Source organism: Cinclus cinclus, chromosome 9 (assembly GCF_963662255.1).
Source record: "Cinclus cinclus chromosome 9, bCinCin1.1, whole genome shotgun sequence".
In the NCBI taxonomy this organism is placed as follows: Eukaryota; Metazoa; Chordata; class Aves; order Passeriformes; family Cinclidae; genus Cinclus; species Cinclus cinclus.
This window is the reverse complement of record NC_085054.1, coordinates 27,756,610-27,768,693: the sequence shown is the minus strand read 5'-3', so window position 1 is coordinate 27,768,693 and position 12,084 is coordinate 27,756,610. Positions and strand designations below refer to the sequence as shown.

The window sequence follows — 12,084 nt, the reverse complement described above, 5'->3', positions numbered from 1 at the left end:
CTGTCCCTCCATCCCTTGTCCCCAGTCTCTCTCCAGCCTTTTCCCCTCCCTTGGATGAGAAGCCAGCGCTTTCTGTTCCTCAAAATGATCACCACTGAAATCAAAGTGGGTTTATTTTTCCCAGAAACCTCAGAGGTCATGTGTTGATGACAAGCTGACACTCGGTTCTCCAGAATTCTATTCACTAATTTCTTAGAATGTGGCATCTCCATCCACAAGGGCTCTTTCTGTCCACAACACTTTTTGCTTCTTTTCCTTCTCCTTTCTCTCTCACCCCAGTGCAGGGGATTTTATTCAGAAATCATCCCATCAGCTAAAAACACGACTCTAAAACATTCTTCCTGCACCTAGCAGAGCTCAGTTCTAAAGTGCTGAAGCAGTGGCAGACCGTACACATAATTTACACACACAGCTCTACCTATTCATGCAAATGGTTTTATCTGTTTTATCTAGAAGTACAGGCAAAGTTCTGCTATGTTTTCTTTGTGTCTGGAGCTAAATGACTGACATTTAGGCTTTAGGGCTTTTTACTCTCTTAAGGCACTTCAGGTGTATTCTTCAAAACTAAACTCACACTTCTACATCATGTGTGTGTGGCTTAATATATTTTAATTTCTCTAAGGGCTTTAATTCAGTCCCTGCATTCTTTTGTTCTCTCTGATGGACTCAGAGAGGTTTCTATTTGATACACTCCACCACAGAAGGAAACCATATTCCTTAGAATACAACACATAATCCCAGAGAATTACAAGTAAATAAACACACAAACAAAGTGAATAAACACACAAACAAATAAGTTTGTGTCACTTGATGTCACAGATGGGCCCAGCTGGGCCGGGCGAGCAGCAGCTCCACCTTGAGGCCAAGGCTTTTTTCCACTTAAGGAAACAAGAAACCATATCCCTTAGAATACAACATGTAATCTCTGAAAATTAGAAGTAAATAAACACACAAACAAATAAATTTGTGGCACTTGATGTCACAGACAGGCCCAGCCAGGACGGCTGAGCAGTGGCTCCACCGTGAGGTGATGGCTTTTTCCCACAGAAATAAACCATATCCCTTATAATACAACACATAATACCAGAGAATTACAAGTGAATAAACAAACAAATTCAGCAGAGCGCCCCAAGTTTATGTTAGTAAATTTGATGTCACAGACAGGACCAGCCGGGCCGGGCGAGCAGCGGCTCCCCCGTGAGGCCAAGGCTTTTTTCCACATAAGGAAACAAGAAACCGTATCCCTTAGAATACAACACGTAATCCCAGAGAATCACAAGTAAATGAACACACAAAGTAAATAAACACACAAATTCAGCGGAGCACCCCAAGTTTTTGTCAGTAAATTTGATTTCACGCGTGGGCCCAGCCGGGACGGCTGAGCATCGCCTCCGCCGTGAGGCGATGGCTTTTTTCTCACAGAAAGGAACCATATCCCTTACAATACAACGCATAATCCCAGAGAATCACAAGTAAATAAACACACAAACGAATTCAGCAGAGTGCCCTAAGTTTATTTCAGTAAATTCGATGTCACGGACGGGCCGGGCGAGCAGCTGAGGCCATGGCCGCCCTCACGGCCGCCCTGAGGGCGCTGCCCCAGCGCCCCTTTCCCAGCTCTCCGCTCGCCTCCTCCTCACGAGGTTTCCCCTTTTCCTCCACATTTGTGCCCGTGAGCCTCAACAGGGCTCGGCTGAGGGGCAGCAGGGCCGCTCCCTCACACCCCAAGGGCGCAGCGACACGACCCCGCTTACCCCGGCGCCTGCCCGGGTGTGTGAGGGGCTGGCCGGGCTCCGGTTCCTCCCTCGTCCGCGGCCGGGAAACGAAAGCGAAAGGAGGAGCGGGGAGGGCTCGGGAGGTTCGTGAGGAGCCGCCTGGAGCTGCTGCAGCCCCGGGTTGTGCCCCCAGCCCGTGCCCGGCCGTGTCCATCGGGAGGTGAGCGCTGAGGGAGCCCCTCGGGTCCTCCGCGGCGGCGGAGTCGCGGATAAACCAAGGGAAGCTGTTGTTCATTTATGCTCTCGCTTCCCTTCTTGGTGGTGTTTTGGTTTTGTTTTTTTTTTTGTTTTTTTTTTTTTTTTGTTTTGTTTTTTTTTTGTTTTTTTTTTTTAGCCCCAGGAAACTGTACAGAAGTCTCTGAACTTTGGCTGCTCGATCCAAAGCAGAAAGCGGGATCCAGAAGCTCACTTTTAAACCTGTCAGTGAAACAGGTTCGGCGCTGTCGGGTCAGAATCAAGGTGAGGATTCCCAGGTGAGAGGGGCAGAACTGCTCGGATGACTCGGGAATTTGGGCTGCTCCTGCTGGGATCTCGTGGTCAGACGGTGTCTGACCTGTGGAATATCCAGCCTAAATCTTCCGGGATCAAAGTTTCCCTGGCAGCCACACGTTGACTTGGGAGCCTCTGCACCTTGGCATCTCCTCCTGGCCCGGGAACTTCCCCAAGTTCCTTTTTATCCGCGCCCACAAAGTGTTGTGGCAACAGATTCCAAATTTTAAATGATGTGCTGTGGGAAAGTGTTTCCATTTGTCTTGTTTTGTAGAATCCCAGCGTGGTTTGAGTTGGAAGGGTTAAATCTCATCCCACTGTCAGCCAGGGTTAAATCAACCTTCCACCATCCCAGGCTGCTCCAACCTGGCTTTGGACACTCCCAGGGATCCAGGAGCAGCCACAGCTTCTCTGGGAATTCCATTCCAGCCAGGAATTCCCAATTCCCAATATCCCACCCAAATCTCCTTTTTCCCAGTGTGAAGCCATTCCCTGTGTCCTGTGCCTCCGTCCCTTTCTCCCAAATCCCTCTCCAGTCTCTCTCCTTCAGGCTCTGGAAGGGGCTCTGAGCTCCCTTTTTCTCCAGGAACACAAGGGCTGTTCCCATGTGTGTGACAGCTCAAAAGTGTCATAAAGGGAAATACAGAACTACCAGAACAGCAACGTTGAGCTGTGCACTGCAGAATTCCTCACATCTGTCTCTGGCTTTTATTTCCTAGTAAGGAATGAGGCTTCAGGTACCCAATATCTGTCACTTTTGCCTATGAAATCATCCATTCATGGTGAAAAATTCTTTCAGCTCAGCACAGCTTCTGGTATTCCTGATACTCTGTTGCATAAGAAATCCCCAAACAATACACACTGTGTTGTCATTTTTTTCCCCTGTTCCCTCAGGTTTCCATGGATGTTACAAGCCCCCCGTTATCCCTACAAGACAATGGTTTTGTAAGTATTTCCTGATGTGCTGCCCAGGACTAAAACCTCTGTTTTGCTTTTGTATCTCTGACTGAAGTTTTGTGTTATCACTGCTCCTGCTTGCCTCACTTTCTTCCACCCTTTAATACTTGGGACATTCCTCATTTCCACCTCCTGTTTCCCTGGGGAGAATCCCATCCTCAAAATTGTGCAGTATAGATGCTCTCAGAACTTTCTGTCCTGCCTCTCCTGCTCATCTGTTTTTGTGGAGGATTTCAGGGGACTTTCCCTTTTCCTGGCATTCAGCTCCAGCAGTGCACGTGGGTTTGGATGGGACTTTCCCTGACGTTCATTGTGTTTTCTTGGTCATTTTGTTTTCCTTCTTTCAGAATGGAAACTGTCATGTGAAACCATTTTTTTTAGCAAAAAACAGGCATCCTTTTTCTCATTATCTTCCAGCTGTTGGCACGTGCATCCTTTTTATTCCCTGCACTCAATCCCTAGAGTGAAGGAATATTTTTCTCATTTTAACTGAGACACAGATGGGTATTTCCCTGCTGCTTAATCTGAAACTGGAAGAAATACTTTCTATTTTATTATTTTTAGGAAATACCCAGCATTTCCAAGAGAACTTGATCATCTAATTCAGATCTTTTCCATGCATTATCTAATTTAGTAGATAGAACTCTTCCATGCCTGAATTCATGGTTCCCATTCAGGCTTTATGTAATCTTGAGTGAAAAGGGAGGGAATATTTCAGCAGATCTCTTTGGATTTAATTTTTTTTCCCTACAGCCATAGAAACAGAACATAACAGAGATTTTTCTCTCTCCTTGGGCTTTGTAGTTTCCCTGCCCATGTGAACTTCTGCCCTGAATTTCAATTCTGAAATGGTTCTTTCATCACCTTCCTTGTTATTTCCTTTTTTATCCAGTCTCCCCGAGCCTGGAAGATCAAAATCCCATTTTTACTTTTTTTTTTTTTTTTTTTTTTTTTTTTTTTTTTTTTTTTGTGCTGACACCTCCTGGAGGATCTGCTGAGAAAGCACAGAGTGGGTTTGAGGGGCTTCGTTCTGTGTGGCAGAACACGGAGACAACTTGATTTATTATTTAGCTAAATATTAACCTGAGGATTTTAGCAGTTGGATAATTACCAAATAATAATTGCTGGCCAATAATTGATTTTTGTGGATTTTTGTCGTGTCCAGCCATTAAAATAATTCAGTTATTTGACCTAAATGAATTGTTTGGGTGTATCAAATAGAAGCCTCTGTGAGTCCATCAGAGAGAAAAAAAGAATGCAGGGACTGAATTAAAGCCCTCAGAGAAATTAAAATATATTAAGCCACACACACATGATGTACAAGTGTGAGTTTAGTTTTGAAGAATACACTTGAAGTGCCTTAAGAGAGTAAAAAGCCCTAAAGCCTAAATGTCAGTCATTTAGCTCCAGACACAAAGAAAGCATAGCAGAACTTTGCCTGTACTTCTAGATAAAACAGATAAAACCATTTGCATGAATAGGTAGAGCTGTGTGTGTAAATTATGTGTACGGTCTGCCACTGCTTCAGTACTTTAGAACTGAGCTCTGCTAGGTGCAGGAAGAATGTTTTAGAGTCGTGTTTTTAGCTGATGGGATGATTTCTGAATAAAATCCCCTGTATTAGAGTAAGAAAAGAAAGAAAAAAGAAGCAAGAAAAAGAAGAAAAGAAGAAAAAAGAGAAGGATTGAAAGAAAAGGTGGGAGAGCTGCTTCTGCTAGGGACTCTATGCCAGAAAGTTTTTGGGTTTTAGCTTTTACCATATTTTTTAATCCTCTGAATTCTTGCCTTTGAGACTGATGTATTCCTGCAATAAACAGCTTTACAGCATCCAACAACTGATGTTGGCTCTTTGAAGATCCAGACCCATAAAAACCAATTTATTATTTAGCTAAATATTAACCTGTGGATTTTAGCAGTTGGATAATCAGAAAATAATAACAGCTGGCCAGTAATTCTAATTCTTTGTGGATTTTTGTCCTGTCCAGCCATTAAAATAATTCAGTGATTTGACCTAAGTGAATGGTGTTCTAAATCTTCTGTTTAAACTTTTTAATTGTTTAAATTTTTAAAATTTATCTGGGGTGTCTCAGTTTTTCCCCAACAAAGGAGAAAAGCAATGTGTTCCTGTTCTCTCTGCAGAGTATGGTACCCACAGATCCACCTGGGACATCCCAGGAAGAGATGGAGAAACTCAAGGAAGAGATGGAAAAACTCAAGGAAGAGCTGAAGATGTGGAAGGCAAGTTGTGTAAAGCACATGGCATCATGGAAATTTGCTAAAAGAGAAATATTAGTGCATCCTTCTAAAAACCAGCTCAGATCCATCACATTTATAACATCTTTAATTTGTTCTGTTCTTCAGTGCTTTGTGCTTGTGTTCATCCCACTCTTGTAAATTTAATATTTACCCAGTGTTAAAAATTAATAAATACAAAGGGCTTACTCAAGGTTTTGTTCATCCCTGTAGAAATAAATATTTTTTAAAAATATAAAATCTTCCCCTTTTCACTCTCCAGAAAAGAGTCGAAGAAGCTGAAAATACAAAGGTTGAACTTCTTACCTCCAAATTAACTGCTGATAAAGAGTGTGACAGGGCAGAGAAGCAGCTGACAGAGCTGAAGGAGCAAGAGAAGCAGCACAGGGACAGAATGATCAGCTTTGAGGTATGGAGAAAGCTGCTGCTGTCTGGAGGGGTGGTGCATTAGGAAAAATGGGAGGAATATTCCCAGTTTTAGTGGCTTTGCCAGTGTGTGTTCCACACTTTTTTTTTTTTTTTTTTTTGCTGCTTTAGTTTTTTGCTGGCAGGCAAAGAGACGGTGCAGTAAATGGAATTTATTTTGGGATGAAACATGACAAAACCAATCTTCCCCTTCCAAGATTCTCCCCTACAGATGGGTCTCAGGTGATTCCATTGCTTGGGCAGCTCCCTGTTCCATGGGAGGTCACAGCACCCAAAGCATCAGAATTTCTTCAATGCCAATGAGCTGGGTGAGAGCCAGGCCCTGATTGAAGAGAGTTTTTACTTGTAGAGCTGCTTGGTTCATTCCCTCAGTATTCCATATAAAAATTCCTGTTACTGTGCAGTAACAGCAGAAGGTTCCACAGGCTGCCAGGGAGGTGATTTCAGTGAGCTTTGGCAAATCACTGATTAGAAATTACAGCTTCAAGCTACTCAAATATGATTAACACCTTAAACACATTCAGGCTGGTGAGAGATTTTCCTGAAAGCTGATTTTGGTTGTTTAATGATAAAAGTTTGGATTTTTACCCAGAAAGGGTCATGATCACCATGAGGCTTTGGCCTTGAGCTGATGGGAAGTAGTGCAAGTGTCTCCAGTGCTTGCTGATTTTACAGGAGCCACATCCTGTCACATTCCCTGTCCAGGAAATCCTGGATTTGGGTACAGAGCTTTGTGTCCAAGCAGGATTCATTGCTGTGGAGAAATTACAGAGAAGGCAGGAGGAAGGAGAAGAACACGAAGAGGGAAGAGCAGCAGCAGCAACAGCAGCATGGCAGAAAGTGCCCAGATTTTGCTGAAATACATTTCTGTCTTTAATAAAAGTGCTTAATTCTGCATTTTGTATTTTTGGCCTCTAGCGGGAACTCTTTGTGCTAAACCAGGAAAACACTGAGCTGAAAAACGGGATTGCAAAGCTCAAGGAAGACCTGAAAGAATACAGTTCCCAGGATAATCAGGTAATGGAGGTGAAATATTTGGAAACTTGTCTTTCAGGAGGGTAGATTTTTATTTTCAGAGTTGGAAGTGACCTTACATCCCATCTCATTCCAAGCCCAGGGACACCTCCCACCATCCCAGGCTGCTCCAAACCCTGTCCAGGCTGGCCTGGAACACTTCCAGGGATCCAGGGGCAGCCACAGCTGCTCTGGGAAACCTGAGCCTCCCCAGTGAATTTGTCCCTCTTAGGCTGTTGGGGCCACTTGCACTTGAACCTCTACTAATTTCAATATAAAATAAACCTGAAAGTTTCTTATTTTCCCTGGCAAGACAACTTGAAGCAGGCAGAGGATACGGAAATAAATCCAAGAGGTACTGAAAGCAAGAGAGGAATGAAAACAAGCATTTATTAATTGTAAGGAAATGGAATAAAAACTGTTCAGAGCATCGGTAGTTTTCAAGTTTTCTTTTTGCTGTGTCAATTCTAAAACTGGAGATTCAAAAGAAGGTGGCAGAAATGAAACTGAAGTTCACTCACCTGGAGGAGATGAAGGATGCTGGGGCAGGTATGGATCTGGACACCCACTGTGTTTTTGGGGCAGCCACAAAAATCCCCTTCAGACTCAACCAGAACCAGGCACTGCTGACCTTTGAAGATGAAGAAGGTAGGAAGTGCATTTTAATTATAAAATTAATGTCTCTGATGCATTTCACCTGCATTTCACCTGTGGGTTTTTTTTTTGGTTTTTTTTCCCCCCCCAGGGATATTTTGAATGGAATGGGAAAAAATCTTGTGTTAATATTTTCCACAATAAAAGCATCTTTTGACAGCTTAAAATTTTTATTATTCCCACTCAAACTCTATTTTTATATGTATAATTAATAATGTATTTGCAATGTGTATTGTATATTATTTCAATAATGTTTATTTTTATCATCATATATTATTATATTATTAAAGTTGATGAAATATTTTGTTATTCTATTATTTGGCCTACATAAAACCACAGAGATTTTATAGAAATAGACACGGATGCTTGGGATCTGCTTACCTAATTATTATTTATTTCTCCTTTACTGATGCAAAAGCAGATTTTTTTTAAAGAATAATTTGGGGTTTACAATGATTAAACAAAGCTTTTCATCTCTGATTTCCCTCAGTTGCCCAGAGACTGACAAAGATGAGCAAGCACTGTGTGAACCTGGACAACAGAACAGCAAATGTGTCAGTGAAGCCTTTTGAACTTGACACAGGATTCCAGTTTGAGGTAAACCACTGAAACATGCAACTCCAAAAATAGGAGTTCTTTAAAAGCTTTAGGTTGTTGTTTTTTTGTTTTTCTGTTTTTTTTTCCCCCAGTGTTTTCAGTCACAAAGTGCACAAAAATTTGATATTTTTAGCTCCATGTCACTGTCTCTGGAAAGAAGATCAACGTTTCAGAAATCCCTGAGCTTCCCATTCCTAAAGATTGGATGAGAGACAAACTTGAGCTGCATTTCTACAAAACCAAGCAGGCAGCAGGAGGAGGAGAAATAGAAAATGTCACCTACAACAAGGGGGCTGGGACAGCTGTCATCACATTCCTCAGACCTGGAGGTAGAGTCTGGAATATTTTCTCATCCCAGTTCAGGCCAGATTGTCCATCCTGGGTTCTATTCCCATTGGGGGTTCCTGGCTCCCTCAGAGATGTGGGTAAATAAATCAGTTTTTCATTTAAAAAATGAAAAAGCTCACAACTGGTGAGTTTTCTTTCAGAAGTTTTTTAAAAAAAAAAAGTGGTTTGGGTTTTTTTTTTTTTTCCAGACACTCATACTGCAAACAGAAAATCAGGAAAATGTGTTTGATTTTAGCTGCTGTTGCACATCAGTGAAGTTGGACAGACATTCCTGTTGCCCAGCTGGATGGAATTCCAGTGGAGCCACCTCCAGTTAGAGCAGCTGCTTTAGATTTATTTCAGAGCTTTTGTGGGCATTTAATGATTTTGATTGGTTTGGTTTTTGTTTTTTTTTTTGTTTTTTTTTTGGAAGTGCCAGATAAACTTTTTGCAGAGTGCACGTTAAGAATCTACAAGTGTGCCAACCCACATCAGCTGCTACATCCAGACAGATGAGTCTTGAAATGTTTATAAAATACTGGTTAAATGATATTAAATAATTAACTGGTTTTGGTTTGTTTTTCTTTCTTATTCTCTTACAGCAAGCAGGAGCTTTGTGGGATGTACTAAATACCCCTTCTGTGCAGAGGGAGGGTGCTTCAACCTTTCTGTCTCCCCGAATTTTGATGTTCACTTGAGGAAGTTTCAGGTAAAGGAATCGACTCCAGGTTGATTTAATAGATGAATGAGAAAGAGGAGAATTGGCAGAATTTTCACTCCCGAGTCCTTTCGTGTGGATTTGACAGGGGGTGTGAGTGTGAAACTGCCTGCTGAGCTCTTGGGCTGCAGTGTGGAAGCTGGAACTTAGTTTTAACTAAGGCTGTAATTCCTTGATGGAATTTTCTCAGGAATTACTCCCCACGTGCCTGTGCTGGGCTCTTTGGGAAGGAGCTTAAGCACAAAATTCTCCCAATCACAAAGCTCTGTGAGATCCCAGAGCCCCAGAATGCAACATTTGCTCATTCCTTCCTTGATGTCACTCCTTCATTCAGCCCAAGCAGTGACCGTGTCACACAGAGCTCATGGTGTTCTCCCTCCAGCTGTTAATGAGTGCAAAGTGATCAGCTCCCTACGGTGTGTGTAATTAAACCTTTGCAACTGAGGCACCCAGCAGGTGTGGGGAGGATTTTATGGGGTGCTGCTGTCTGGAGCCATCAGAGATCCCCAAATCCAGAGGGTGGCTGCATTAAGGAATGCAGGACACCCCAGTGGAAGTGTGGGCTCACAATCATGGAATCACAGAATCCCCCGAGCTGGAAGGGACCCACGGGATCACGGATCCAGCTGCTGGCCCTGCACACACACCCCAAAATCCCACCCTGGGCATGGTGGGGGTGTCCAAACACTCCTGGAGCTCTGGGAATGTCACCATTCCCTGGGGAGCCCCAGCACCCTCTGGCGGAAGAACCTTTCCCTGAAATCCAACCTCAAATTCCGTGACCCAGCTCCAGTTGTTGTTCCTCTGCCCCCAGAGCTCGGAGCTGTCCCTCAGGAAGAAGCTCCAGAATGGGATGAGTCTCCCCTCACTCTCCTTCCAAGTGCCCAAATATCCTCAGCTGCTCCCTCCAGACCCTTCACTGTGGTGTGAATCCAGAACTGCTGCTCTTTCCAGGGAAATTTCCCCTATCCAAAGATCCCAGCCGCACCCAGGGGAGGAATTTCACCCCTCTCTCTCCCAGGTCCTTTTGAGTTCACAGCTGCTGTGTGAATCAGCTTTGTTCTTCCCTCCCCAGCCATACTGCAGGGTTTCCAAGAAGACAATTCTGCTGAGAGGAATCCCAGAGGTGGAAGAGGATGAAGAAAGTGTGCAGGACATGATTGAAATTCACTTCCAAAAGCCGAGCAACGGTGGGGGGGAGATAGAGAAAATCAAATACAACTCCAAAGGAGCAGCCTATGTTTGTTTTGAGGAGGATACTGGGAATGCCACCTCAGAAATCCCACGGAGCACGTGAAGTTCTGGGGTTTTGTTTCTCAGAGGAATTGATGTAGATGTGTCTTAACGTTCTGGGATTGATCCTGTAAAAGAGGAATCCCTGCCTTTCTGATATTTCTCTAATGTGCATAGGAAGTCAGCAAAACTCCCTGCAGATTAAAGGCACAGACCAAGCCTTCAGCAGCCCCTGGAATACAATCTCAGGTTTTCTGCAACTTTGCATATTGTATACCTTGCTGATTTTAAGATACTCCAGAGTGGGATGGGTGGATTGTTTCTTACATCCTGGATAAAAAAATCCCATATTTAATCCCAATCCAAGCCTCCTCCCAGTCCTGCTTTGTTGAAGTGCCAGAGCTTCAGAAGGTGGCTCTCACACAGCTCTGGTCCTGTTGAGGTTGCTGAGCACCACCAGCACTCAAATACATGAAAGAATCCTGTAATTTCATAAATTACAAAAAAAACCCCCAAAAAACAACAATAAACCATGTAATTTTATCCAGTAATTTAATAAAAGATAATTTTATCAAATTAGTGATAGAATTAAAATAGAAAACGGGGGCTGCAAAACCAAGAAATTGCAGGTAAGAAATGCCCTGGCATTTGCTGCCTTTAGCTGTTGAGCTTCTGCCTGTTCATAGTCTGCTTTATCATTTAGTTTTAATATTTGTGATTTAAATTTTGTCACGTTTTTGTTCATGATTTTGGTTGTTTTAATTTATTGCAGCCAAGGATCGATCTGGTTTTGTAACAGTGCTGGGGGGACAGCCCTGAGGGATTTGGTTTTCTTGGAGAGAGTTATTTTCCAAGGAGAAATGTTTTTCCTTTTCTGCTGTCATCCTTGGAAAACAAATCATCCTCTCACTTTGCACTTTTGCCACCCTTGGGGGCTGAAATGGTTTTGGCCCCAAAAATCTTAATTCCAAACTAACATAAGCCTGGCATTGAAAATAATTTGTTTTCAGGGTATTTGACATCTTGATATGCAGGGAAAGGAGAGTGCACTGAGAAGAGCACTGCAAAAATACCCCAGGGATTATTATTGCAGACAAACTGTTAATTATTCCAGACAAACTGTTAATTGGCAATGGATGAAAGTTGAATATGGAAAATTAAAAGGCTGCAGACACCACAGATTATTTTGAATTTGCTGTGGAGTGAAATACATGGGGCTGCAGCACCTCTCACTGTTTAGGGCATGCAAAGGCAGGGATTGATTACCTGACCATTGCAAAATAATAATTAACTTCAAACAGAATAGTGCTGAAGAATTTATGGAGATTGTGCATTTCTGCACTCTAAAAACTTGATAAGACAAAGCACCTTAAAAAGGGGAAACAAAACCAGAAAAGTGTCATGAATTTCAACTGCATCTCACTGATAAATATTGAGAAGTAAATCCTTAAAAAGGAAAAAGCGTAAAATTCTCATAAGGAGTAGTAAGAAGCTGCAGGTTTTAAAGCTCAGAAAATAAATCAGATTTTTTACATTTTAAAGACAATGTCTGTAAATGTCTTGCTTTTGATGAATTGTGGCTTGTGATGATTGTTAAATTTTAAAGCAGCAGTGGTGCTTTAAAGGCCAGAGACTGGTTTT

At 42.7% G+C, this 12,084-nt stretch overlaps 1 protein-coding gene across 3 annotated transcripts; it reads left to right on the top strand.

Moving 5' to 3' along the window:
* Positions 1-1,843: 1,843 nt before the first annotated feature.
* Positions 1,844-12,049, top strand: NMI (N-myc and STAT interactor). Of its 3 annotated transcripts, none has more exons than XM_062498435.1 (12): positions 1,844-1,935; positions 2,110-2,248; positions 3,159-3,209; positions 4,846-4,917; positions 5,361-5,459; positions 5,737-5,883; positions 6,819-6,917; positions 7,394-7,562; positions 8,059-8,165; positions 8,299-8,494; positions 9,095-9,201; positions 10,286-12,049. In XM_062498435.1, the coding sequence occupies exons 3-12, from the start codon at positions 3,165-3,167 to the stop codon at positions 10,505-10,507; spliced, it is 1,263 nt and encodes a 420-aa protein (XP_062354419.1). In that variant the 5' UTR covers positions 1,844-1,935; positions 2,110-2,248; positions 3,159-3,164; the 3' UTR covers positions 10,508-12,049. The 3 variants fall into 3 exon arrangements, with proteins under 3 accessions (XP_062354419.1, XP_062354418.1, XP_062354420.1); XM_062498434.1 differs by having other exon boundaries at positions 1,850-1,935; positions 2,110-2,234; XM_062498436.1 differs by lacking the exon at positions 4,846-4,917 and having other exon boundaries at positions 1,850-1,935; positions 2,110-2,234.
* The last annotated feature ends 35 nt before the right edge of the window (positions 12,050-12,084 follow it).